Source organism: Centropristis striata, chromosome 23 (genome assembly GCF_030273125.1).
Source record: "Centropristis striata isolate RG_2023a ecotype Rhode Island chromosome 23, C.striata_1.0, whole genome shotgun sequence".
Taxonomy (NCBI): domain Eukaryota; kingdom Metazoa; phylum Chordata; class Actinopteri; order Perciformes; family Serranidae; genus Centropristis; species Centropristis striata.
In genome coordinates this window covers 8,719,368-8,745,907 of record NC_081539.1, presented here as the reverse complement: position 1 = coordinate 8,745,907, position 26,540 = coordinate 8,719,368, and the positions used below count along the sequence as shown (strand labels likewise).

Sequence of the window (26,540 nt, the reverse complement as noted above, 5' to 3'; positions counted from 1 at the left end):
TGTAAAATGATACAATTTGCCCATTTAACACAAGCTGTTCAATTTATATTGATTCACAAGAAGCAACTAGAATGTTATCCAACATCTTTTTCTAAACTCTTCCTCACATTTAAATGAAAATCAATTTATTTTTAATGACAAGAATAAAGAGGATGAATTTCAAAATAAAGGCATATGTTCAAGATGCAGATAATCCGGTAGAAAAAATACATTAGACTGTTGGCAAACTGCATCGTGAACAGGATTCTAACTCCTTCTTCGCTGAGAAAACACCACAAGTCCTTTTTTTTTGTACATGAATCAAAGTTTCAGTCGTGTCAGAAGAAATCCTCATCAGGGACTAATTAGTGCATTAAACCCTAATGTTGGTGGAAAGATTCAGGTATTGGAGTGTTTTGCCTTTTCATTAGTTGCACGGAATCAGTCCTCGCTCCGAAGAGGATTGCTCCTTCATTCTGCAGAGGCCCATCATCCCCTGAGGCCTAAAGCTGTGTGAAAGAAGATTCATTCTCCAGGAGGACAGTGACTGTAAACTTGCATCGAAGCCATGCCAGATGCATTGAGAGTCTAATAAGGAGCTCTGACTTGCATAGCCTTCTTGTTGGATGTATTTGAGAAACCTTGGGGATCAGGTCAGGCCAACATATAATAACTGCGCCCAGGTTGAGAATAAACACACTCCACCACCACATGGTTCAATCTCCAGCTATGTTGCTTTGAGCTCAGTACTCCATCAAAACACTCTGGCAGTGTTTGTGGGTGTGAAGCCACTGAGGAGCCTTAACAAATCTCCCAGGGCACCTGTGGGGTGAGGGATGGGAGCTAGAGTGGGTGAAACATGAATCTTTGAACATGTTATATGCCCTCATGCTGAAAAGTCCTCGACCTCAGATTAAAAGACTTACTGTGTATCGGAGGAGGCACATGCTGGTCTGCAGACGTCTCCGAGCAAACGGGCTTCAGCTGCCGGAAAGTTTTTAAGCTCTAATGAAGGAAACGGTGAATGCATTACATGCCAAGGCTGACTTTCACTAAATACTAATTTAACTGTGGAAAAAAAGAGTTCTTGTAGGTCTAAAGGTGTATTCAGAAAGAACATGAAGTGATTTTTTTGCAGACACTGGAAGTAGAACCAATGCAAAGATGTTACTGAATTCCCTCTGGGACCAGGGTGCAAACTCTCGGGAAGCCAGAGGCAGCTTGGCTTCTCTTAATAAAACATGAACTCCCATGAAAACATCATTTATAAAGTTTTTTTTTGTGGTTCTCTAAAATATTCTACAGTATTTTTGCCATTCATTTCTATTTTCCTGCACCTTCGTCATCATGTGTAAAATTAGGATATTATTCCTGTGTGATTCATGAATGAGAGTGATTCATAACTAATTCACTTTATAATGATACCGACACGCATGCTATTCTTGGCGTCATATCAAAATCTGAATATTCATTCACTTTCACTCAAAGATCAGAATAAAAAACTTTCATGGTCGCACTCAGTCTGTGCACAGAATCACTATTTTATATTCTGTTTTTGGAGGCGGCCTGGAATGCTGGTTTTTATTTAATGCTCATACATTTTTGCTACTTGACCTATTTGTGCCGCTTATATAGAATCCACTACATCACTCTGCAGAATATGCTGTGGCCTGCTTTAGTTTTCTGTTTTGTATCATGTCCTACTGCAATGTCTCATTTGGTTGAGGTTAGATATGGTCATTAACTGATTATGCGACTAAAGACATAATTTGCTCACTGTCTGGGAGGCTCAAGTTAAATATACACTGCAGTTTTTAACCATCAGTAATTTCCGTGTGTTTTTGAGTTGTCCTAATCTTTTGTGTCTTTTATATGAGCTGCTGACAGTAATGCGTCAAATAAGATAGCAGCAAGCAAGTAAAGTTAAGGAAGAAGACTGGAGTAGCAGACCTGAATATAGACAAAGCAGGTTTTAAAATCATAAATATCCTCAATATTAATTAAAATATTTTAATACTGTTTACGTATATGTATATGTCTCCACCCTGTCAGCAAGTAGAATGGCAACGGCAGGCTACACGTCTCTACAACACATCTGTGCTGCTCATTTTGATCACAATGGATGCAGAGTACATTCATAACATAACGAACGACCATAAGATCTTAATTTTGGACTTTCTTGTAAGCTAATTAGCCCGCTATCAATTGCCCGCTAACATTAGCACGCTAGTTCGCCTGCATCAATCACATTGCAGTTAAACAAATCAAATAAATAATGTTTTTATTTAAAAACATTAAAAACATTAATAATTTGAATATTCAAATGAGCCATATGTTAACTGCCACAACATGCGCTCATGCCAGTTGCTACCACCAGGCTGTCAATCAAGCACTTTCGAGACTGAAAGTCTCAAAATGCCAAAGTGAAAGACTTCCTTTAACCCAGAATGGGCAAGAGAACACGGGTTTGTTACAAAAAGTAAGAGGGACTTTCATTTTTTTTTTTTTACATTATATTAGCAGCAAAGGCAAAGCAGCTATCAAGAGACATGCTAGCACTGACAAGCAGCTAATCGGAGTACAACTCTGCTTAAAACTGGATCATACCAAACAAATATCTGCTTGTTTGTCCCATGTATGCAAAGTGTCCTCCTTTTTGATGTGAAGGAAATGGCCACAATAACCGAGTTGGTCTTATTGGTCAGTTAACCCTGCACCCAGCCCCTGATGTAGCTTTTTGTGGTTTAAGACCACCAAAGAGTTGGTGCCGCTGTGGTACCAGTTTTCCGGGCCGGGAGCCAGCTCTTTGGTGGTGGAAAACCAAAGAACTGTTCCCAGTTGCAAAGTGGCACCAATGTGAGGAGTTGGGAATGTGGAAGAAATCCCTGCTCAGGCTCTGAACCATAGATGTTCTATGAATGTTAAATACAGCAACTTTAAGGCTAAGTTTAAGGCAAGAGGCTTCCCCACATGCTGCAAAATTTCAAACTTGAGTATGATTCATAAACATTATGGAGGACAATTAGAGACCCACAGATCTGCTCGGTTTTGGGATCAGGTATTGCAACATGTTTGTCCATAATTAGCAAGCAACAGCAGTCAGTAGTGTCATCGACATCCCAAAGAGCAAAAACACTCCAGTGTTCTAATTTGCATGAATAACATGCATGTTTACTCTTGGACCCTACACTTGAGTGATGAGTATGTTATGGCACAACTGATTATCTTTAACCCTCTGGAGTCACCGAACATGTCGCCCTGATTAAATCACATCATTATGATGTCACAATGTAGAAAGAAAGCAGCATGGAGCCCTGCAGTCAACTTCTCTCGAGAGTACTGGCTTGAAACTTCATACCAGGTTTTGTTTTTATGATGATAGGGCAAGTAAAACCAGAGATAAAGTCAAATATATTTAGTATAAAGATATACAACTAGATGTTATCCTGATGTGACCTCTTATATGCCATATTTATAACCAACATTTAAAAAACTTTATTGAGCATGATTGCGTTTTGAAAGTTAAAAAACACTTTTTTGTGTGTGTTCAAAATGTTGATCCAATATGTCGAAGTGAAAAAACGAATTATCAGGTCATATAGGTGAGGTTGTGCTGAGAAAAATGATTTCAACATGGCATGGTAAACCTTTTTTTTAAAGTGGTATATACAGGCAGAATGTAAAGTCAAACGGCCAAAATAGCCCAAGACTCCAAAGGCTTATTAATACTGTACATATTGGTGACGCTGGTGGGAAATTAGCCCGGCCAAATATCCATAAATCCAAAAAATTGGTGAGAAATGATTTCAACCCTCCATTTAACTTTCATAACTTTCTGAAATAAATGAATCCAAGTCTGTAGGCTAATGCAATTATCTAAGTCAAGCTAACATACTGACTGAATTATATTTTGAGACAGAGAATTTGTAGTTCATTCCATGTGCATTAAGCAGCATATGAATCCGTCTCATATTCATGAAGAGGTTTCAATTTCATGATGTAGCTTTATATTAGTCACACGCTGGTGAAGAAAGTCTGCAGCAGCCTGTCCCCACTCCTCCCCTGCATAACTTTTCAAGGCTATGTAGGTCAGCTGTCTCACTGAATGGGGCTGTTTTTGAACCATGATTTTTAAAATCTTCATTGTTTATTCTCTCATGTCATCGGGAAATGTTGGATTACCGTGGAGGTGATGTGTTGGCGGGGGGGAGAAAAATGCTAATCAACACATTTATAGCCTTATTTCTCCTTTCCCTTTGGAAGCAGTCAAGACATTTAAAAGCTTCACCAATCAGAATTATGTAATTGTACTTTCTAAATAGACTCATTTTCAAAGCTTGAATTCACAGGCATGCAGTTTTCCCATTATGGCCTCTCAAGCGTCACAAACATCAGAGGAAGAAGATGTGACACTGATGAAGTCATTTTGCATCTTAATGTAGGAATTCCAACTTCTACAAAGAAGTTTTTAACAGCAAACAAACCTCTCCAGCCGCTCAAACTTTCGGGTAAAACAACTTTAATGATCGCGAGCTTGAATTTGAAAGGATTTTTAGTCTCTTTGATCTTTTATTTCCAATTCACCTTCACATACTCCAGAGTCATGAACATTTATAATATGCAAAGCCCTCCTCCATTAAATCATACTCCATGTGAAAGCTTCAAACCTTCTTAGAAGCCTCTGACCTCAAACGGTATGAAAAGTAGCACCGGCTGGCTCTGCCGGCCCCGAGGTCTTAGCTTACACAACCCACTGCAAAACAAAAAATGAAAAAATTACCCAACACACACACACACACACACACACACACACACCCTTACCTCTCAGGCAGTCGAACATAAATGCACATCCATCCTTGACCTGATATGCAAAGTGCAATTAAAGCTGTTTTGGTATGCAGGCATGCTCCGTAAACAAAGTGTAGTGTATGATGCATGGCTGCTCTTCCAAAAGACACGATGGTTTTAAGGGTAGAGGAGGCAGTAAAACATCATGGGAACTATCACCACTTCCAATAGCGCTGGTATTTTCTTAGATAATCCATTCTGCTTCTTTTGACAAAAGATAAAACCTCGGGAACCATTTCCCCAACACATATCCTCATACGCCTGTGAGATATTACCCTTGCCTTATCTGGGAAACATATGGGCACAGCTTTGATAGATTGTGGCTCTAAAAGGAAGAAATCTATATTCAGGGAGTGACGGTTTAATCCATGTAAACCCCTCTCGGTGTCTAACACTTATCTCACCATTCATTTTCTGTACAAAAGCACAATTTGGCGCTCTGGAAACTTTACACCACTTTTTAATTAATTAACATTTGAGTTCATTTCTCAGCTGAAACTTGTTCTGCAAGTGTCACATATGCTTAATTACCTAACAAGTAACTAATTGCCTCAAGATTAGTTTTTCCAGTCATGGATGAAACACCCCCCCCTCCCCTCCCCCTCCCAACACCCACCCGTCTCAAAAAGCTTTATTCTCCACAAGATTTATCTTCTACACAAACTGCATGCTCATGGATGAGATAAGAACATGCGCACAATAGAATGGCACTACGTCCGTTGAGAAGAATTATTATGATTTCATGTCATTAGTCTGGTGCAGAGATACGGCAGTGTAGTGTACTAACCACGGTGTCCATTCAGAGCCTTCAGTTCAATTAGGATCCTTAATTACACATAGTATTACATTGGTTAACCATTCAACCAAATCCTTGAGAGGTAGTTAATGATTTCCTGTTCCAGGTCTGGTTATTGACTCAGACATCATCAACTGCAGAATACCATGTTGGGTTTTAAAATTATGAGCTTCAAAGTTGACATTTCTGTTGGATACTTGTGTGCAATGGTCAAAAATAGCTTACTATAACTTTTAAAAATCGAGAAACTGAAATAATAAGTATTATCAGTATTATCAAATTTCTTACTTTTTAAATACAATTATTGATTGATCTGTTGATATTTTTGCTTTTACTGATAAAATTTTGTGAGGAATTCCCATCTCAAGGGCCAAAACTTAAGATAATTTCCTAAAAGTACTGTGTTTGTCAAAAAAACCCAAACATGCTCAATTATATATCATAAAACGAAAAAAACTCCTGTAAATCTTCACACTTAAGAGGCTCCAACCAGAGAATATTTAGCATTTTTGATTGAAAACTAATCCCACTGAATAATTGAATAAAACTGTCATTTGTCCCTCAAAAAACAGACTTGTAACACCCAACAAATCATTTCTGCTCTAGACTAAGCAAAGAAGGTAACAGTTATAGAAAGCTATTTTTGACCAGATGCTCTGATATTCTGCATATTCACTGAAATTGACATTTCTGTTGGATACTTGTGTGCATTGGTCAAAAATACTATTGACTTATACTATTCAAAAATAAAGAATCTAAAATAAGTATTATCAGTGCTACATTTTTTTTACTTGATTGATATGTTGATATGGGAATTTCTCACAATTTTTAGAGAAATTGTATTAGTAAAAGTAAAAATATCAAGAGCCAAAAAGATAATTTCCTGAAATTACTTAGTTTGTAAAAAAAAAAAAAACCCAAACATGCTCAATTTGACAGAAAAAAAAGTTATTCACACTTAAGAGGCTCCAATGAGATAATATTTTTTGCATTTTTGATCGAAAATTAACCCCAATGAATAATTGATGATCAAATTTGTCAGTTTACTCCCAACAAACTAATTAATAACACTCCTCTGGACAAAGCAATAACTCAAAGAGTGCAGATGCAGAAGACCTGGAAACACTGACCAATCAGAGCAGACTGGGTTTTTTTTGGGAGGAGCTCTTAAAGAGACAGGCACTTAAATGGACTGTTTCAGATGGAGGGTGAATATAGATATTTACACAGATGGTATGAGACAAATATTGTTGGTTTTTAACCACGGAAACATGTAAACATGCTCTAGAGGAAACCCACAACTGAGTAAGAATCTGAAAATTAGCATAATTTGTCCCCTTTAATCCTCATTTTGTTATTGAGACGAGGATCCAAATTAGTTTTTAGGCTCCTGAGAGGAATCCCAAGACAGCACTTTTGATTCACATCACAAACAGGCAATTTTCCCATTTAGAGCACTCTTCTGCACTCTTCTGCAGCCATCCATCTTCCAGAGAAAAATTTCCAGATTTCACTTGTTTACCAAAACAGCCATCCAGGGCAGGTATTCAAACATCTCTGTTGCCTGAGGATAAAAAAGGCACTCCAGGAGCCTTGGGAGTCATCGGAAAGTTGCAGTTCTTTGGGCTATGTTTCCCTTGGCAGCCACACTAAGAGAGAAATGATTTTGTGAAGAAAAAAATAAAAAATGGGATGAAAGGAAGGGGGTGATAGATGCTGAGAGTTTGACAGACTGCTGCTGCATCTGATAATTAATTTAGTTTCAAATCAAACACAATTCATCCACTTTTAATAATGCAAATACATTGTCTCAAATAGAAACATCGGCAAAGAAATAGCTACTGAACGTCAGTTTGGGAACTAGTGTGCTTGCCTTTGGCTACCTTATATGACCTTTGCTGTGGGCGAGCCCTCGGGCGCCTCACAAATGTTGGGCGGAATTTCTATGCCTGTTTCCTAGTTTCAATCCAATTGTGAAGAAAAACAATGATTCTGCTAGCAGAGGGAAATAATGAGCAAGAAAACGAGAAAGAAGAAAGACGCAGGGTGGAGAATGAATTGTTATGAAGAGAAAAGAGTCGTTATGTCAGGAGGTATGAGTGGAGGCTCTAAAATATTCATCATCCTCTCTTCATCTTTCTTAAGACCGTCGTCACCGTTTCTGACGTAACCAACACTGAACAAGAGCATGACAGGACAGAAGAGTCGAGGCTGAGTGGAGAGAACTAATCAGCATGTATAAAAACTCCATGTATAAGTGATACAATTTCTGTTGGTAGAGCCTGAGCACTTCTTCTTCTTTCCTGTCATCGTTACACACTGGAGAGCTGGAGAGTTTTGTTGCAAAATGAGACGTTCACCATTCGTGGCAGCTACTGAACTTTCCAGACATGACCCCGTTTTTACAAACTGCTTAATAGCACAAAATGAAAGCAAATGGTACCGTTTTGAGGTGAGCCGGCTACTTAAACTCCCCACTGAGAAAATGACAGCACTTTGAAGCTTTAGTTGTCTTGTCTGTTGGACGTATTACGTAAAAAATATAAGATGATTCTTTGTTCCCTAATGGATGTAAGAGATGTCGATGTTCCTTCTATTTTAATGTCAGATAAAGTCTCATAAAGATGTCACTGTATGGTCCTTTGAATGGGACGTCTCAGACAAGATTTTTTTTTTTTTTTTGAGAAGGCGAGACTCAGACTATTACACAGTCTGGCACATCAAAATGTAACAATGATCTTTCTCATGTTTTACTTGGCAGGAACTCAAATAATTAACCCTTTTTTTGGAGGAAAATCAATCACTTTTTGGTGTCTATAATCATTTTTTTCTATTCACAATGGAGCTCATGAATACTTGAATATGAAAAAGGTCACTTGTGGTGATGAAACCACAGTATATCACCTGACAATCCCCTGAGTTCTACTGAGTATCTTTCAGCTCATTCTTTTTTTCTTTTTTTTCCCAGGTAACTGTTTTTTTTTTTATGAACCAGCTCTATATCCCACAGTATACTACCTCCAAGCTATCTCAGAACCCATTGGCTATCGTTCCGATGTCAGTTTAGCCTCTGGGAGCAAGGGCCAATATTTCTGGGGTTCTGATGTAACCAGCAGAAATCCAGATAATGGATAACAGATACCTAGGCCAAGACTTCCTCTTCTGTTCCCATTCTTCATTCATCATTGTTAACCATCCAATTAGCAACTTCATTGATGCTTTTTGCAGGTTTTTAAGCTCCACTATTAAAGGATATCTGCATATAAGAACAGATACGTTTTTAAGCCTTGTGTTGTCTTGACTTTCTGTATACACCACTTATCCTAAGGGTTAAAAAATGACCCACCTTCACTAAACCCCTTAATAAAGCAGCTTGATTGAATTTTAAAACCCAAATCTATTTTTCATGAAGAAACAACCCGTCATTCATCACAAACTTTGCGAATATCGAGGTTTTCCCTCTTACAGTGCAGAAAAACTGGATTTAATCAGTGGAATTCACTCACACCTGTCATATTTGGTTAACTGTTTTACTAAAGAGGGGTCTATTTTAAATATTTTTATTGCTACAGGTACTGCATAGATGTAATTTTTTTTAGCAAGCATGCATGCGTACATGTCTACATGCATTGTTATGTTTTTTGTGGTATGAAAATAATTTTATATATGACCCCTAAGACAAGATTTGTACCACGCTGGTGTACAGCTGTAATGGAAATATGAATAAAGAAAATGACATTTTCTCATGTTGGGGTCATTCTAGGAAAAGTAATCGAATTTCAAGTTAAAAAAAGATCATTAAAGGGGTTTCCCCTGCTGTTAAACATAGTGGCGGGTCAATTTTGACCCCTAAGACAACACAAGGGTTAAAAAAGCTAATGGAAAGCCAAATTCTCATCAGATGACAGCTTATGGGGTTCTGAGATGCATTTAAGCCCCATTTGCTCTCCAAACTGATCATTCCCCTTTGTTCTACCAAAGGCTGGATGAATTTGTAGTCTTAGTCTTAGTCTCTCATCATTTTCTGCATTTGCATTCATATACAGATATCTGTCTGCAGATATTACCTTTTTTTTATTACTCAGCACCACATGGCAGACAGAAAAATCTGCCACTTTAGCTGCTTCATGCTCCACTATGTTCACAAGTTAGTTGCTAACTTATCTGTCGGGAGTTAGTGGAGTCCAAAACAAAGCCAAAAGGAGAGGAAACATTTGAAACGGAGACACTCCTTTAAAGCAATGCTGTGTCTCTTGAATGTGTAAATTGAATACAGTTTGCCATATCATAAGTTGATAAAATGTCTGTTGTATTCTCAGCTTGTTTCAGCTATTATGTGGAGTTTTTTGCAAGCAAATTAACACTAGTGTCATGCACTTTAGCGATTATAATACAAAAAAAATCAATACCCTTATTCATTTAATACTGTGCTGATAGGAAATGATGCAAGGCATGCACTAAAGGATGTCAAACTATTAATAACTGTGAACCTCAGCACAGGATCAGTATGCAGACTGCGTATACTCTCTTTCACACTTCTCCAGCGTCAACACTGAACAGCTTGTAAGAATTAGTATGTAGTATTCATTTTAGGACACAGAATCGAAGTTCCTCTGCACCATCCGAAGAGCACACACCCGTTTCTCCCTCAGCGGCCCCATTGCAAAAAGCGTCACGCACGAACAAATTAATGAACCAATGCAGAGAGACCGACTCCTATAGAGGAGCTCACAGGCACTTAATGAATTGGAAAGCCATGACCATGAGGAGATCCTGGGGAAGCCAAGGTTGCATTTTTTGGTTCTGTGACTCTAGAAAAAGTCTGCCGTGTTTGTGGGGAAGCAACAATGTCTTGCATCCTAATGGGTTGACAGGTTTTAGCATTCGCTAAAAGATTTTGGCTTTGGGCGGGGAGGCGTCAATCATATTCATTGTGGTCTCTGCCTTAACTGATTATTATAATGGTGTGAATATTAGCGATGCTAGCTGTGACACCAGATTCTATTGGGTGTTAAACTTTGTGTTACCTTGCCTCTCTTCAGTTAATATCAAAATCTTTAAAACATAGCCATATTTGGTAATGTTTATAAAAGGTTGGAGGTGTCATTATAATGCATATGGCTCCCTCAGCACCATCCTCTGCTTTGGTGAATCATGCACACCTTTTGGTAATGCCTCCCACCATAAAAAATCTGTACTGTGAATCCATTCTTGGAGGAAGAAGACAAATGTACAATTTTTTTTTTCACATATCCACTCATATGGATTTCAGGACTTTATTGAGCAATAAAAAATATACACCAAGGAAAATATCGTTTTCCTTCTCCTCAATATTGTTGTTATTCCATCTCAAAATCTGATTTAATACTTCCACACGAACGACCCATGATCCAAAGCGACAAAAAGAAGAAAAAAAAAGAAAAAAGAAAAAAGAAAAATAGTCTTTTTTTTTTTTTTTTAGTTCAACAGTAGAAGTTGTAAACCACCAGGACAGTTTGAAAGCATCTCTGTTTATATGGTTCACTGTAAATTTTTGAAAAAACAGGTTTCAAACGGATTTGGTTTGAACAGGAGTGAAATCACAGACTAGGTCGTCACATCTGAATCTGCCTCTCCGTAGAGTTCTGCCAGTTTCTGGAACTCGGGCCCCCAGTCGTCCAGGTAGTTATAATCCTGCTCTGATTGCGTCCCGGGAGTGTCTAAAGGGCTTATGGATCCTGTGGGTGAGCCCTGGCCCTCGTAAGCGTAGGTCTGGAGGGAGTCGTAGGGCGGCACGCTGGTGTCCAAGTCGGCCTCCACCAGTCTCTGCTTGATGAACTCGTGCACATCCACCTCGTCCAGCTCCACCGCGGGGCTCCGGCGGCTGCGGGGTGGGGAGCAGTGTTTTCTCGCCTCGGGGCGAACGTCCCGTCGGAACTTGAGCTCCTCTGCGGCGGCCGGGTTACGGAGGGCGATGATGTCGAAGGCCTCGGTGTCCTCCTCGCCTCCCCCCTCGTCATCGTAGGTCACCACGTTTTCTCGGATGTCCTCCTCGGAGATAATAAGGGGCTCTTTCTTACTCCGCCTCAGTGTGATGAAGAGGACCACGATGGCTGCAAAGAAAAAGAAGAATTTTCTTTGTATCAGTGCCTGGATTAAACCTCTGAATCCAGGAGATTTTGGTTCAACTTCCTATGCATTCATTTCATTTCATGGCTCCTTTTTCTCCACACAAACTTGGCTATCAGTCAAGGTTATTATAGTATACTAGTATAATACAAAAATTAACAACAAGATTAAAACTAAAACTAATGAAAAATCCAAAACTATTATAACCTTGCTATCAGTCGGATTTTTCATTTTATTGTAATTAACAAAGTATAAAGCTACCAGCAACCCAAAATACAAACAAAAGACACAGGTGTCTTTCGAAATGTACCTTTTTTTTTTTTTAACCATTTATACACACAAAAACAGCAGAAATAATAATAAATAATAAAACTACAAAACAGTCTCTTTGCATGCAAATTAAAAATAGTAATAGTTTTCATTGTAGAAAGAAAATTCACATTTTAAAAATGGTCTAGAAAGATAAATGGCACACTGTGAAAGCTTTTATGGTTGCACTTTTAACTGGCTTCCTCAGCTTGTCTACATATCATATATAAATAATGTTATTACTGTAAATAAAATGTGTATTTTCAATAAATAGATGGACTCCAGAGGGTTGAAAAAGGAGAAGTGCTGAGGATACTACCCTGAAAAAAATCCTTATGTGGCAATTAATAACAAGAATAATTCTGGAAAATAACTTCATAAAATAAACTGACATATTTAATAGTTGTAAACAAACATCAGATAGAAGGAAAATAGCTTTTCCTCCCCCAACAATTAAATTGGCAAACCGCTTAACGGAACAATATCACATAACACACAACAGCTGAATGTTGTTACAATGCTCAGCCACAAACAGCCAACCAAATGAACTTTATGTGCATATTTATCTGATTTTCCATCAGGACACTAAAACTAGCCAAGCGTTGAAGAGTTATAAATCAATAATACGCTTTAGTCGACACTAGTATTGGCTGTGATGTTGCTTTGAATGCAAGCTGTTGAGATGATGACAATATACACATTATCATCATCTCCGGAGCAAATTTGATCTCACATTCAGCCAAAATGCAAAACAGCCTGTAAATACAAAGGGAACATGAGTCAGCATATGGAGGAACGTCTCATGTAATCATGTTTTAGTTTAGGCGACACCAGCGATAGAAAGAACGAGCCAGTTGTGCCACATTAAAGAAAATATGTCAGAATGTCTGTGCAGATAAGTAGCTTGCAGTGTGAAATATCTTTTCCAACCGTTAATGAAGTCATGAAGCCGAGTAATATTTGATGACATGCTACAGCTCGGAACTTGTTCCAACAACTAATGAGAGTTATAGTTCTTTGGGTTAATGATGACCTCTCTGCAAGATGTTAACACGAACATCTATTTAATAAAATGGCGCAAGCGAGGGAAGTACATTTGTACAGCAGTGCAACATCTAAGAGGAGTTCATTATGCTGCATTAACAGAGACGAGGGCGCGGGATCGTTGCTCCTGCAGAGGCATCTTTACTTCACCATCAAATTGCGTTGGATATTAGCAGGATGAAAAACAAAAGGTTCAAAAGGAACAAAAAGGGGAATTTCAACTGATGACGAACCATTTATAAAATGTGATATAAAATGTATTCGGCTGCTTGCGGTTCCACATCAAAATGTTCTGTGCTATATTTATCAAAGCGGCAACACACTACAGTGTAAGATAAGCTTCTCAGAAACTCATAACACATACGAGGTGAGAGCTCTGCTGAGAGACAGAAAGGTGGCGGTGGTAGATTAGGGCGATGTAAAGGTGTCGGCTTTCATAATGTCATGGATGGAATGATGCATTTGGTTAATCTACTGTATTTAATCAAGCATTACATATTTTTTGTATTCACATTGTGGTGACTATGCTGTATGAAGCAGTCTCAAAGAGAGGATTTAAGCCTCAGAGTAGACTTTGACTTAACAACTGGAGCTTGGTGTCAACGCACCTTAAGTCTAACAGTGGAGCCTTTAGTCCTTCAGTTCATTCGGGCAGGTGGGAATAATCCCATTCAAACTGCAGTACTACTGAACAAACGGACCAAAGCAGACTGGGAATGCCAAAATCCAGGTTGAACCAACTAAAGTACAAGAAATTCTGCTTCTAAGAGGAACATTTTGGACAGATTAACCTGAGAAAAAGTAGATGTAAATGACTGTGATCGCATTAATTTCAATGAGGCCAATTAACAGAAACTCAAGGATATGTTACTTTAACAGTGTCAAAGGTTTTTTTGCACTATTGGTGATATGGTTTCTCCCAGTAATCTACAATTGGTCTAAGATATACACATATATTTCATTATTCAGTGCGGATCTTTGCCCTTCTTTTTAATTAAATGTCCCATAACCTGCATGTCATTAGTCTATGAAAAAGCAACAATAACAACAACAAAAAGCAATAAAATCCTTGTTTTGTTTTTTGTCTTGTTGTATCTTTACGTTCTGCTTTTAAGGGGATCATTTTGGACAGATTAACCTGTAAAAATTTTTTGATGTAAATGACTGTAGTCACATTCATTTCAATAAGGCAAATGCACTGACAAAGTGGTGTGCCAATGCAATGCATGTAAAAACAAGCACGTCTCAACCGTGCAATCTATCTATAAAAGCAAGAAGTGTGTGTGTGTGGATGTGTGTCTAGGGCACATTTCGCTGACCGTTAGTCAGGCTGACGTAAGATTTCATATGTGACTTGCGCATGGCACGGATGTGTGCATCCTTGATCTCGAAGATTTTTGAATTGATTTTTCAAAATATCATTATTTACGTAGGATGTGTTGTGGCATTGCACTGTTTCTGATCGGACGCCTTTTAGGGGAGCTCTGCCCCATTGTGTGATAGGCCTACACCTGGTCAGTAACACAATTCACTCTGGATTTACACGCCTGACTCATCTCATCTGGAAGTCTATTTAGCCTACCTATCTTTCAGAGTTTTAAAGTGCGCTACAAGGTTAAATTTTCCAATAAAATTCAAATAGTTTCCAGCGAATATCAATGTTCAATGTGTATGTGCTGGATGATGTGTGTACCTTATGAAAAGTAAGTGTCTTATGGAGTTGCAGACGTTGTAGTGGTCTGCATGTAATGTGCAAATTCTGTTATTCGCGATTAGCATGCTAAGCGGAGATTTAGCTTTATTCACTTCTTGTGTTGCATTACTATGTAATTCAGGGATGACATTCATGTTGCTTAGCGTAATGCCCGTCAACATTTGATATGAGATACTTACATGCAATATAGTATATCAGCTAATTGGGTTCACGTTAATGTACTTTTAGAGCAGCATACCGCGAAATGTGCTATCTCATGATTAGCATGCTAACGAATACTTCCTACGTGCAACTGCACTAGTCATTGTAATGACAGATACATTGCCACGTTTTTGTCACATAGGTTACTGTTGAAGTAATATATCACTGAGTTTCAAGGCTAGTCATATGCCAAAAAAAGCAGTTTGTAACACGAACACCAGCTTGAAAAGTAGTGTTATCTGGCCGCTCTGGTTGAGATTTGTAACCTCTAACTTCAGACTGGTATTTGTATTTTTATTGTAAATTTAGTGTAGAGTGCTTTTTACTTTTTTACCTCTATTTGTTCAGAAGTACTGTATTTCCTTTACTATTCTTATAACAATAAACTTTATTGATAGAGCACATTTCAAAACACATGTTACAAAGTGCTATACAAAGACAAATTATAAACAGACATAAAACAACAGATAAAAGTAATGTTAGAAAATTACATATTTCTGTGCTGTTAAAAGACAATTCAAGGGAAGTGAAAATGAATGTAAAATCAGGAAAGGCTCTCTGATAAAAGTATGTTTTAAGAAGAGACTTAAAGAGTAGCAACTGTAACATAAAGCAATTTCCCCCCGGGGATAAATAAAATATTTCTGATTCAAAATATTAACTTCATTCCTCCTGGAGCATTGCACTGCTTAAATAAAGAAGGTAAAAACACAACATATGTAGGACAGTGCTTATTGTTCAACCTTTTTACAGTCACTGTGTGCAAGTTTTTTTTTTTTTCAATTTTCTGTTGCATGCTCATTTTTAAATCATTTATATAATGTATTGTTATTGTTACCTATTTTGTTCATTGTTTTTGCTTATATTATCCTATAAAGTGATTGTTTTTGTATCTTGGAGCAATCTGGAACCAAAATTTCCGTCAGAATAAATAAATTATATCTTATTTTATCTTATTTGCTACTGCAACATTTTAGCCACTCCCTGCTTCAACCATCTACTTGGAAACCACAGTGAGGTCTTAAACCATAAACAGCCTGAATGATGTGAGTCAGTTATTGCCCTTTTATTATTTACCAGCATTTAATACGCTACACTGCACTCTCCACACTTCACATGTATTTGGAGTATATCCCTATCCGCTGATATTACACTCTCTACATTAACGGTCCATTCGGGTCATTTCATTTGCCTAACCAAGGCCGGTCGAGGTCTAACTGTTGCTCACTACACCACTTATGTCACCAGGGAGCATTACCCCAGTCTGCAGATATTTATTTATTGCAGCATAAGCCGTTGAAGAAGTCTAATTCATGCTGCATTTCTCCTGGTAATGGAAGATTACACTGGGAGACTAGAGCACTGTATTGTTAAATAATGCCTCTATTCCAAATAAGAGGCCAGTCCTTTTAACTTCTCAAGGCGTAACACCTACAGTTTCGAGTGTGAACAATGAGCTTTACAGCTTTATAAATGTGGTTTTCATTTGAGAAAACTAACCGTTTTAATGGTCTTTTTAATGGTCTTCTTGACCCAGTCCGTCTAACGCTTGCTATTTGTGTGCTTGTTGGTGAGTCACTGGAATATGAAAGAACTGCTAAGCATTATTATTTAAATCAAGATACATGTTAGATTTTTTTTTTTTTTTTTTTTTTACAAAAGACAAGGTGTGAAAATTGCCATTAGTATTTTTCTGTGTTGATCCACTTGAGTTCGTTCTAAATTAAGCAGGTAATGGTTGTATTTCTAATCCAATTCCTCTTTTCACCCAATTAGCAGTAATACTATACCATTTCCTCTAAAACTAAATTAGTAAAATCCCCCCCAAAAATCATCTACTTATGAATATTTTATGCCATTTAAGTCATGTGTTAAAGCCATTATCAACTGAGTCAGCTAAGAGATAGTTTGTATCCCTTTCTGGTTTGCTGCAGGCTTAATTAGGGTGGCTGATTAGGGGGTACGGAGATAAAACACGGACATTAATCGGACAGACAGAAAACAATCAGACGCAAACAAATCGCACTGACGAGCAAGAATTAAAAATGTGAGTCATGTCTTGGTAAGTGATATAGACATTGATGTGCTGGCTCGACCACTTTTGTCTGACAAGCAATCAACTTTAGTGTGCATGTCTAAAAGCAGCTTGGCACTCGTTCACTCTTTGTTCAGCCTTGAGCTGTTTGCTCTTCAAGTTCATTCTGGTCAACAATGCTGTTTAAACACAACATGTCCAAAGGTTGTATGGTTGCAAGGAGCTGGATTTGGACAGTTTCTTGGTAAGCCATGCGCACATACTCAATCTCATATTAAATAATGTGTTATTTCATTTCTAGAATATTTAAATATAACTAAATTTGCCGAATTGTGCAGTGCATTAGTGTTAGAGTATAATAAATACTGGTCTTTATTGTACTGAGCCAAACTTTGAAAATATTTGTAATATTTGTTCAGGATATAAATGATCAAATATGAAGTGATCCAATCATTCCATACCAACTTTCTATAACTGACACTTCTCTTCTTCTGACACTTCTTACACTTGGCATTCACATGCAATCAGTATCTCAATATCCTATCTTGACAAGATTTTTTTTTTAATAATTAACACATTCATGCATTATGATATGACGTGGCTTGGCTCGCATTGTGATTGGATGTCACCCAGGTGTTCATTCAATCTGTGCAGCATGATCACATTCTTGACAGGGCTGTGTGCATTAATCAAAATTGAATGGAAATAATAAGCAACTTGGACTATTTGGAAGAGAGAGATCCTTGTAAAAACCACACCACAACAATTTTCATATACACTAGCGCTCAAAAGTTTGGGGTCACTCGAAAAATGTCTGTTGTTTTCCATGAAAGAAACGGTTTGGTTCATTTGTAACTCATTTCATGAATAAAACTTATAGTAAAGACATTGACAAGGGTAGAAATAATCACCTTAACCTGTACAAATCTACAACTTTACCTATAGATACTCAACCAGCCTGAGGAAGCATCATTTTATTGCTTCTCAAATCAGCACAGAACAGTTTTCAGCTCTGCTAACATAATGCTCGGGTGTTTTAATGATCAATCAGCCTTTCAACACTGTAAACTTGACAATATATAATAGATATTCCATTAGAAAACCAGCTGTTTCTAGCTTTAATAGTAATTTACCACATTAACAATGTCTAGACTGTATGTCTGATAGTTTAATTTGAAAAAGAATGTCCTTTCTCTCAAAAATAAGAACATTTCTAAGTGACCCCAAACTTTTGAGCGGAAATGTATTCATTGAAAATTAGGAAAATGATGCAAAAATGATCATTACCTCTGACATTGTGAATCATACTGCAATTGTAATATCAGTCAGAATAATCCAATTTAGATAGATATTTTTCAGGATCCAAAAAATCCATCCAAGAAATAGAAAGACCACCTAACTTTGCCCCTTCTTACCAGCTTAAGCAGCCCAGCAACAGCTACAAGAACTATCGTAGCGATACCCAACAAGCCTTCCTTTGCCAACAGCCCAACCTAACTAATACACATGTTGAGATCGCACATGTAAATGCAAAGACATTGGATTTCATTATCCAGATAATGTTTTCAGATGCAGATCACATACAGGTGCATCTCAATACATTAGCATATAATGAAAAAGTCCATTTCCAGTAGTTCCAGTCAAATAGCCCCATCCCAGTATTGACTGCATATAGTTAGACATACTTTTCAGAGGCCTACATTCCTTATTAAACATACTTTTTAAAATTAGTCTTTTGTAATATTAAAATTTTTTGAGACACTGAATTTTAGGTCTTCATTATATCGTTGCACTGTTAAAATAATCGGCTAAGTCATTTTTTGTCAAAATAGTTTTTTTTTGCCTAAATCATCTCCTCATAGCCACCTATGGTAAAATTTCCTACATCCTCAGTTGATCAGATCATGTGATTTTACCCCTTTAAGATAATGGCCTATGTCAAGTGTGTGACTTAAGCGGATTTATTATGCCTAAGTCAAAATAAAATGTGACTTTGGCAATTTTTTGAACATGCCTTTGTGACTTAAGCAAGATATGGTAACACTTTATTTTGAAGGTGTCTACATAAGAGTGACATGAGCGTGTCATAAACATGACATGGGATGTGTCATGAACATTAACGACACTATGAAGTAACATTAATGCTCATGATACTTGTCATGTCATGTTTCTGACAGGCTTGTGTGACTCTTATGTAGACACCTTCAAAATAAAGTGTTACCATATCTTGCTTAAGTCACAAAGGCATGTTCAAAAAATTGCCTAAGTCATTTATTTCTCTTAAGTTACATAATTGACACACAGTGTTATTACTATGCCAATAGCCATCCTTTGTTACATCCTTTTTGAGTGAAATGATCAATAAATGTCATATGTTACACTTTTGGTGAAGTTTTTTGCGTTTCCTGCAAAACTTGAAAAAATTAGTTAGGCGATTATTTTAACAGGGTGACGAAATGCAAGCCATAATCATTATAATTAGAAGAAATTAAATAAATAAAGAGGTGAAATGTTTCATTCTCTGTGTAATGGATCTATATAATGTGTTATTTCAGCTTTTTGAATTGAATTACTGACATAAATAAACTTTCTATTATATTCTAATTCATTGAGATGCATCTGTACAATACAAATGGTTTCAGCACGAGTATTGACATTCAATATGAACTCTCACACTACAGAGAGACAACAGCACATGCAGCTAAACTTCCCTGTGGGATATCACAGTTACTTAGCATGTGTCTTCCACCACTATTCCACCAGGACACACACATTCAGCTTTTCTTCATACACCAGAAATGGTGAATTAGAAACAATGGTTCAGGCATGTCAAATGACTGTTAAATGGAGTGGAATCTGATTTATTTTGACCGTGACTCACTGACAAAATCTCTAATCTCTTGGGGTGATGAGTTGCCAAACCTCTGTCCAGCTGCTGAGCTATGTGTGAGACACTTAATAGGTGCGATCAGTTCCTCCCTTTCTGTTTCCTCTGTCCTCTCTCTCTCTCCCTTTCTTTCTGTCCTAACTAGTATCTGCCTTGCACTGATGATTAGGGATTCAGTGTGTGTCTCTCACTCAAGCGTTTGCTCCAAACAGTGGTGATGGCCTTTTGTTCGCCTCAGCCAGAGGCTTTGGCATAGAAGAGGAAGACAGCCAGTATGAATATGCATAACCTTCACGCACTAATGTCCACAGACAATCACTGAAGAGAGGAAGAGGGGAGAGGGACAACGATGAAGCCGTGTTTTGAGACACTTCTTTTTCTAATCGTGTCCTGCTGCAGTTTGAGAGATGTCACAGACCGTTTCTTTCCTCGGCTGAACTGTGGTTTGCAGACAGGAGATTGAAAGACGGTGCAAAAAAAATCTGAGATCAAACAGACATTTTCCCACCTGTAAAGCTGACTGTCCACATTTCAAAATTCAAAGTGCCAAGATCATATTTGCAAGTTTATATTTAATCATGTGCTGTCACTGCAAAGACCGGTTGCTATAGTAACAACAACGCATACTCATTGACTGAGAGCATGTTTTCTTGGTGCTGCAGTGAGCTGCTTCCATGCATGTAGCACTGTTTATTTTCACTGTATGCTGGTGGTGGTGACAGTTTTATATTCATGCTGCAGAACATGTCCGTCACACATGAAATCAACAAGAGTGGTATCTATGTCTGCTGTCACTGTATAACTCCATGCTCGTCCACTGCTCTTCTAGTCACCGCATGCATGTCAAACATGTGCCGGGCACCGAGTGATGGAGAGGAAGATTCAGTTGCATAGTAAGAGGGGCAGATACGAAACTGAATTTTAAATCGGCAACAAATGTGATTTAGGTCTAATCTGATTCTCAGATTCGAGCTGCCTGTCTGAACACGAATCTGAGCTGCTCTAGGATTCAAGTTCTGCTCTCTAACCACTGTAGGTTCTTTTCAGTATTCTTTCAGTTGTATAGACCTCCTTCCTGACTCCCACTGACCCTGCAATCCCCATTCCACTCTCCTTTTCTGTCTTTGTCCTCACCATCTCCTTTTTAGTCACCTCCCCTCCAGCGTCCTTCTCTTTTGTCCTTCATATCCTTTTCTTTTTCTTCCACCTCTGCCCTCTCCAACTCTTTCTACCCTCATTCTCGATTCTACCTGTGTCCTCGCATGTCTTTTTCATCCCTCTCTCCTTCTCTGCCCTTGTCAAAAACCCTTCCACCCTTCCCTGCTCCTCTATGGTTCATCTCCTCCGTCCATGCCCTCAGGATATGTGCCCCCGGGCAGCTCCCCCATTGCTGCGGTCCCCACAGCGGCTGTCCCAGCTTACCCAGCAGGATGACGATGCACAGCAGGATGGCAATCAGAGCGCCGGTGCTGAGACCCGCTGAGGACAGGAACGCCTCGCCTTGGCACATCCGGATCCTGCCGTGGCGCTGGCACGGGCACACCCGCAGGGTCAACGTGCTGGTGCCGGTCAGAGACGGCTCCCCGCCGTCCCACACCACGATGGGCAGCTCGTACAGCTCCTGGGTCAGGTGGTTGAAACGTCGCCGCCTGGCAATGATGCTGGCCGTGCTGTCTTTAATGAGAAAGAAAGAGAAAATTAGACCCCTTGGCTAAAAAGACTAATTGATGGTTTCCTCTTTCTCCTTAAATGCATCATTCTTTCAGCGAAGCCTGCAATTACCTATTTATACAGACAGACATTTAGGTTAAGGCTAATAATTGTCAGCTAAAAGAAAAATCCAATCCACAACATCCGCCATTGTGAATTGGATATTTTGCTTTTGAAGTATCTCAAGCTGGTAGATTTCTTTTCGTGTCATACTGCGGCTTCCCTGCGTGCCAAGGCTAATTAATTTCAAAGGTGTTCGTTTGCTATTATAATATGCTGCAAAAGAGCAGTTCACCTTGGCCTCTACAGAAAACCCTCCTGTTAATGGAACATGTCATGTAGATAAACAGAAATGAAAAGGCTGAATTTGTAGAGGCTGAATTCGTAGAGGAGGTAAAAACAAACAGGAGATAACTGGAGAGCAAGGTTTTTATGAAAAGATCCAGTGCAGAGGAGGAAGCAAATAAACACTGATGCAACACTTGTATAAACACATATAATAAAGAGAGAAAAAAGCGGATTGAAAAGTAGCTTATGTTCAAAAATTAAATAATATAACCACACAATACTCTTGATGAAAGATGGGCAGGATTCAGAATGTATACCAGCCACTTTGGGAGTCCTTATCCCATCTTTTTGACAAACACATGGAAATATATTTAAAATGCACCGCTGGCTTCTTGCCATATAGTCCTATACATTGCTGTAGCCAACTGAAGCAGTCTTGTTAACTTGCTCATCAGTGCATTGTCGTTCAACAGGGAGATTCCATAAACAAAAGGCTCCAGTAATTTATGCATGTATATACATATCAATGCATGTATATGCTACAGAACAATCCAGTTAGAAGTTTCCAGCTCCTGCATGTTCAGCAAAGGCAGCAACTTCGCTGACAGCCACCGTTAGCCATATGGTGGCACATACGATCAACCAACTCCAACCAAAACCGCCTACAGCAGAACAGCTGACTACACATTCAGTGCATCTGTAACTTACAATAAACATGCTTTTCTTGTAGATGTAAGATAAAATGCATTTTTCAGAGCTTGAAATGAATGAAAATGCTTGATATTTACTTCACTTTAACTATAGCTGGTGATTCTATATTTTTTTGTCTTTATAGTCTTTTATAGACTTTTTTGATTATAAAGCAGGTCTAGGTGCTACATAAATGCTGTGAAAGTATTAAAACACCCAATATAAAGAAAAATGCAGATTTCCATCCTGTTGTGATGTCACTACTATACTATAAATGGGTAGAAAGTGCGACTACTGAGCTGTTACAGTCACCAGCTGCAATGATGGTGCAGAGACACAGAGAGTGCACATGAAAAAGACCTGAAACACCGACCAATCAGAGCAGCAGAGCAGACTGTTTTTTGGGAGGGTGGCTTAAAGGGATAGGCTGCATTTTCTACTAGAAAATTCTAGTTTCATGTCTGAAACGCTCCATTTTTGCACCTGTCAGGATGCAATGAAAAACACAATGTGTTGTAATTGAATGGAAAGCATAACTGCTGAGGCTAGCTTGTTGGTTAAACTTACACAAGGATCTTCATAATTCCATCTTTACATTTCTCTCAGCACAAAAACACTCACTGTTCACTTGTTTCCTCCTGCAACAGTATGCAGACTAACATGCCTGACAAATGTGAAATCAGCTTAAACACTTCTTTTCAAAAGGCATGCATGCATGTTAAGAAGCTTACACCTGGAGACCATCACACGACTTGTTCCCACGCTGGGAAGACACTGCGGGTTTACCATTAACAATAACATGCAATGCTTACTGCTACGTGTGGGCTCTTTAAGAGGGGTTATCTCAGCAGGAGATCACTAGTCTGTAATATGAAAAGTGTCCAAACAGTGTTTTGTGGACTACAAAGACAACGCAGACTGAACATTTAAAGGTCCCATATTGTAAAGAGTGAAATTTTCATGTATTTTTGATCATAAAGCAGGTCTACGTGCTGTGTAAATACTGTGAAAGTATCAAAACGCTTAATCCACAGAGAAATACACAAAGCCCGTATTCAGAAACGATGCCTTTAAACAAGCAGTTAGGACTTATGTGAGGTTGTGATGTCACAACCGTACAATATATAAGTAGAACATGTTGCTATAATGCCGTTACAGTCATTCCCCGGCTGCAATGAAGGTGCAGAGATGCTGAGAGCGCAGATGTGGAAGACTAAGAAACACTGACCAATCAGAGCAGACTGGCCTTTTTTTTTAAGGAGAGGGGTCTTAAAGAGACAGGCACTAAAACAGAGTGTTTCAGACAGAGGATGAATACAGATATATTCAGACAGACAGTATGAGAGACACAATGTGTTTTTTGAATATTAAGGCATGTAAACATATTCTAGTTGAAACCCAAAATACAAAAAATGAACCTGAAAATTAACATAATGTCTCCTTTAATGCAAAATGTCGCTTTCAACAGTTGAATTATGAGATAAAAAAATAACAAAAGCAAGAGTACATGATCATCCTTCCCTGTTCAACCAAACGTGTGAATCAGACACCTGGACGACTAACTTCAGCCTCACATGATTGACTCACAAGAAACTCACAGATGACAGAATATGTCTTGTGAATATTCAGTATATCATCACAAGTTCTGAAAAATGCTGAATCGTGCACAGGGCAACCTTTTCCTTTCCGCCCAGCGAAAAACACCTCCGCTGCGCTGTACTATCGTGCTGCTGCTCTGAGACCTCGCCTCCCACTCCAATCTCTGCTCCATCTATGAATAATTACAATGATCGACAGTTGGAATGACAACACGTACTTCAAGCTTTATTAAGTCAGACTCGCAGTATCACCGTATCAGCAAGCAGATGGGTGGTGGGGGGGGTTTGAGAGAGTCGAGTGTGAGAGATGCAAATAACATGGAAGAGAGATGGGGAGTTGGAAGATGAGAGGAGGGGGGTGAATAGAGGAGGTTGTGTGTGTGTGTGTGTGTGTGTGTGTGTGTATGTTTGAGCCAAAGAGAGAGCACAGAGGCTGAGGAAGAGAGACAAACAAGCTCTGTGTACGTGGTGTTCGCCGCCACAGCCTTTACACTTTGAATCACAGACCCACGGCAGCACAGGTCCTTGTACGGACCACAGAGAGGAAGTGCGCATCAATTATGCGATGCTAATTTCACATTAAACCGCCTCTCGTCGCAGGTGGGTGTAGGAGAGCTGTGTGTTTGTTGATTAACGCTGCAGTGAGATGGACCATCTGCAGCCACGCGGCACCCACATAAGAGGAGAGACTGCAGGAGTTAGCGCAGTCACAGGTTAACCATTTTGCAACGGCTCTCGCTGACTTTACCTGCAGTGCGAGACAGGTGACCCTCCAGGGAAACGAGGAAAAAATACGCTTTTAAGAGCATTTCACACTCCACTGAAAAAATGATCCTGAACATTTTGATCTGTGTTATTTTGCACATCTCTCGCAATAAATTCTCCATTTTTTTCCTCTTCTGTCTAACACATTAAAAAAAAGGCATTAATATGCATGTGTTCGAGGTTTTACACAGCCCTGTGGAATTCCCCATGCACTGGGTTCGTTAAGCCAGAGTACGAGCCATTAAGTGGAAAATGGCCTGATTTTTTTCAACTTTTCCAGAAGCATTAGCATGATAGGCCAAATATTACTTATATAACTTTTGATCACATATGCATTCCTGTTTCTCCATCTCAAGATATGAAGTTGGGTGGGATTGCACAGCAGCCAATAAAAAAAAAAGTTGTCAATCATGCAAAAATTAGACCGTTTTTTTGTGGAATACTCGCCTTCTAGGACTCAACGAGGATCTCTGTGGTCACTCTCAACTCTTTCTCAGGGTTTGTTTTCTTGATTTAAAACATTTTATGGCTGTCACAAAGGAAAATTAAGCTTTGTCACGTGAAAAGTGCACAACATCCCTTATTAAAGTATGCATTAATCTAATCCCATTAAGCATCATCTGTTGTATCGGAGATATTTAAGGTACTTTTTATATACAGTATCGGATGCAAATGTCTTTGGCAAAGAGCTTAGTCACTGTAAGCACAAGGTGTGATTTGAACCAAAAATATACCAACAATAGACACGCGACACAACCACATCTCCACAGACTTCACACTTGCCTACACATGCACTTAGCTGGATTCCTTGTGAACTTTGGTGGGTGTGTGTAGGTGTGTTGGCTTATGGGATTCAGCACGAAACTTCTCTCCAGTTGCCACTTGGATCACGACATACGTTGTGGTGGCACTATTTTTGGGAAGGGAAGGGAATATAAAAATTCTAAAGGTGGGTACTAATGTTGAGGTTAAAATATATCTAAATATAGTTCTTGGTGTCAGGGATATTTAAATCCATACCATTGTCCTTTCTGCTTCCAGAAGTAGCAATGTATTGTTTGTGAGAATCTTTGTGGATTAAGGGACTTGTATTTGTTGCATATGATACATTAATTTGATTTTGTGAACCCTGCATCTTTTTCAGTCCAGAGGTCAATGTTTGCCCACTGCCTCTGTTGATAGGCTGCAACCTCTAGTGGCAGTAGAAATCATGATGGGACTAAATGAGGAAGTCAGGTGATATAGTATAAAGAGCGACAAAGTCTGTATTAGAGGTGTGAATCAGCAGAAGCCCCATGACACGATTTTATCCCGATACTTAAGTCACAATTTGATTTTATTGCAATTTTAAGCATTTTGTAATGCAGTATATTGCGATACATTATAATGCGATTTTACTGTTTAACTGCATTTTGTGTCCACAAAATTAAATTCAATCAAGAATTATTTTGTCGAATAAGATAAAATTCTCATCTCACTTCATTCTTTTTATTCTCCACAATGAGAGTCAAATCCACAGACTGACCAACAAAGTATTCAGTCAAACTGAACTGAACTGATATCTAACA

At 38.6% G+C, this 26,540-nt stretch overlaps 1 protein-coding gene across 2 annotated transcripts in view; it reads right to left on the bottom strand.

Annotated features, from left to right (window-relative positions):
* Nucleotides 1-11,056: 11,056 nt before the first annotated feature.
* Nucleotides 11,057-26,540, bottom strand: part of LOC131961911 (cadherin-18) — a 221,817-nt gene continuing 206,333 nt past the window's right edge. For both annotated transcript variants that reach the window (XM_059326836.1, XM_059326835.1), the window contains exons 11-12: nt 21,344-21,595; nt 11,057-11,715 (exon numbers count right to left, since the gene is read on the bottom strand). In XM_059326836.1, coding sequence (XP_059182819.1) covers nt 11,210-11,715; nt 21,344-21,595 — 758 coding nt within the window. In that variant the 3' untranslated portion in view covers nt 11,057-11,209. The remainder of the gene's footprint in view (nt 11,716-21,343; nt 21,596-26,540) is intronic.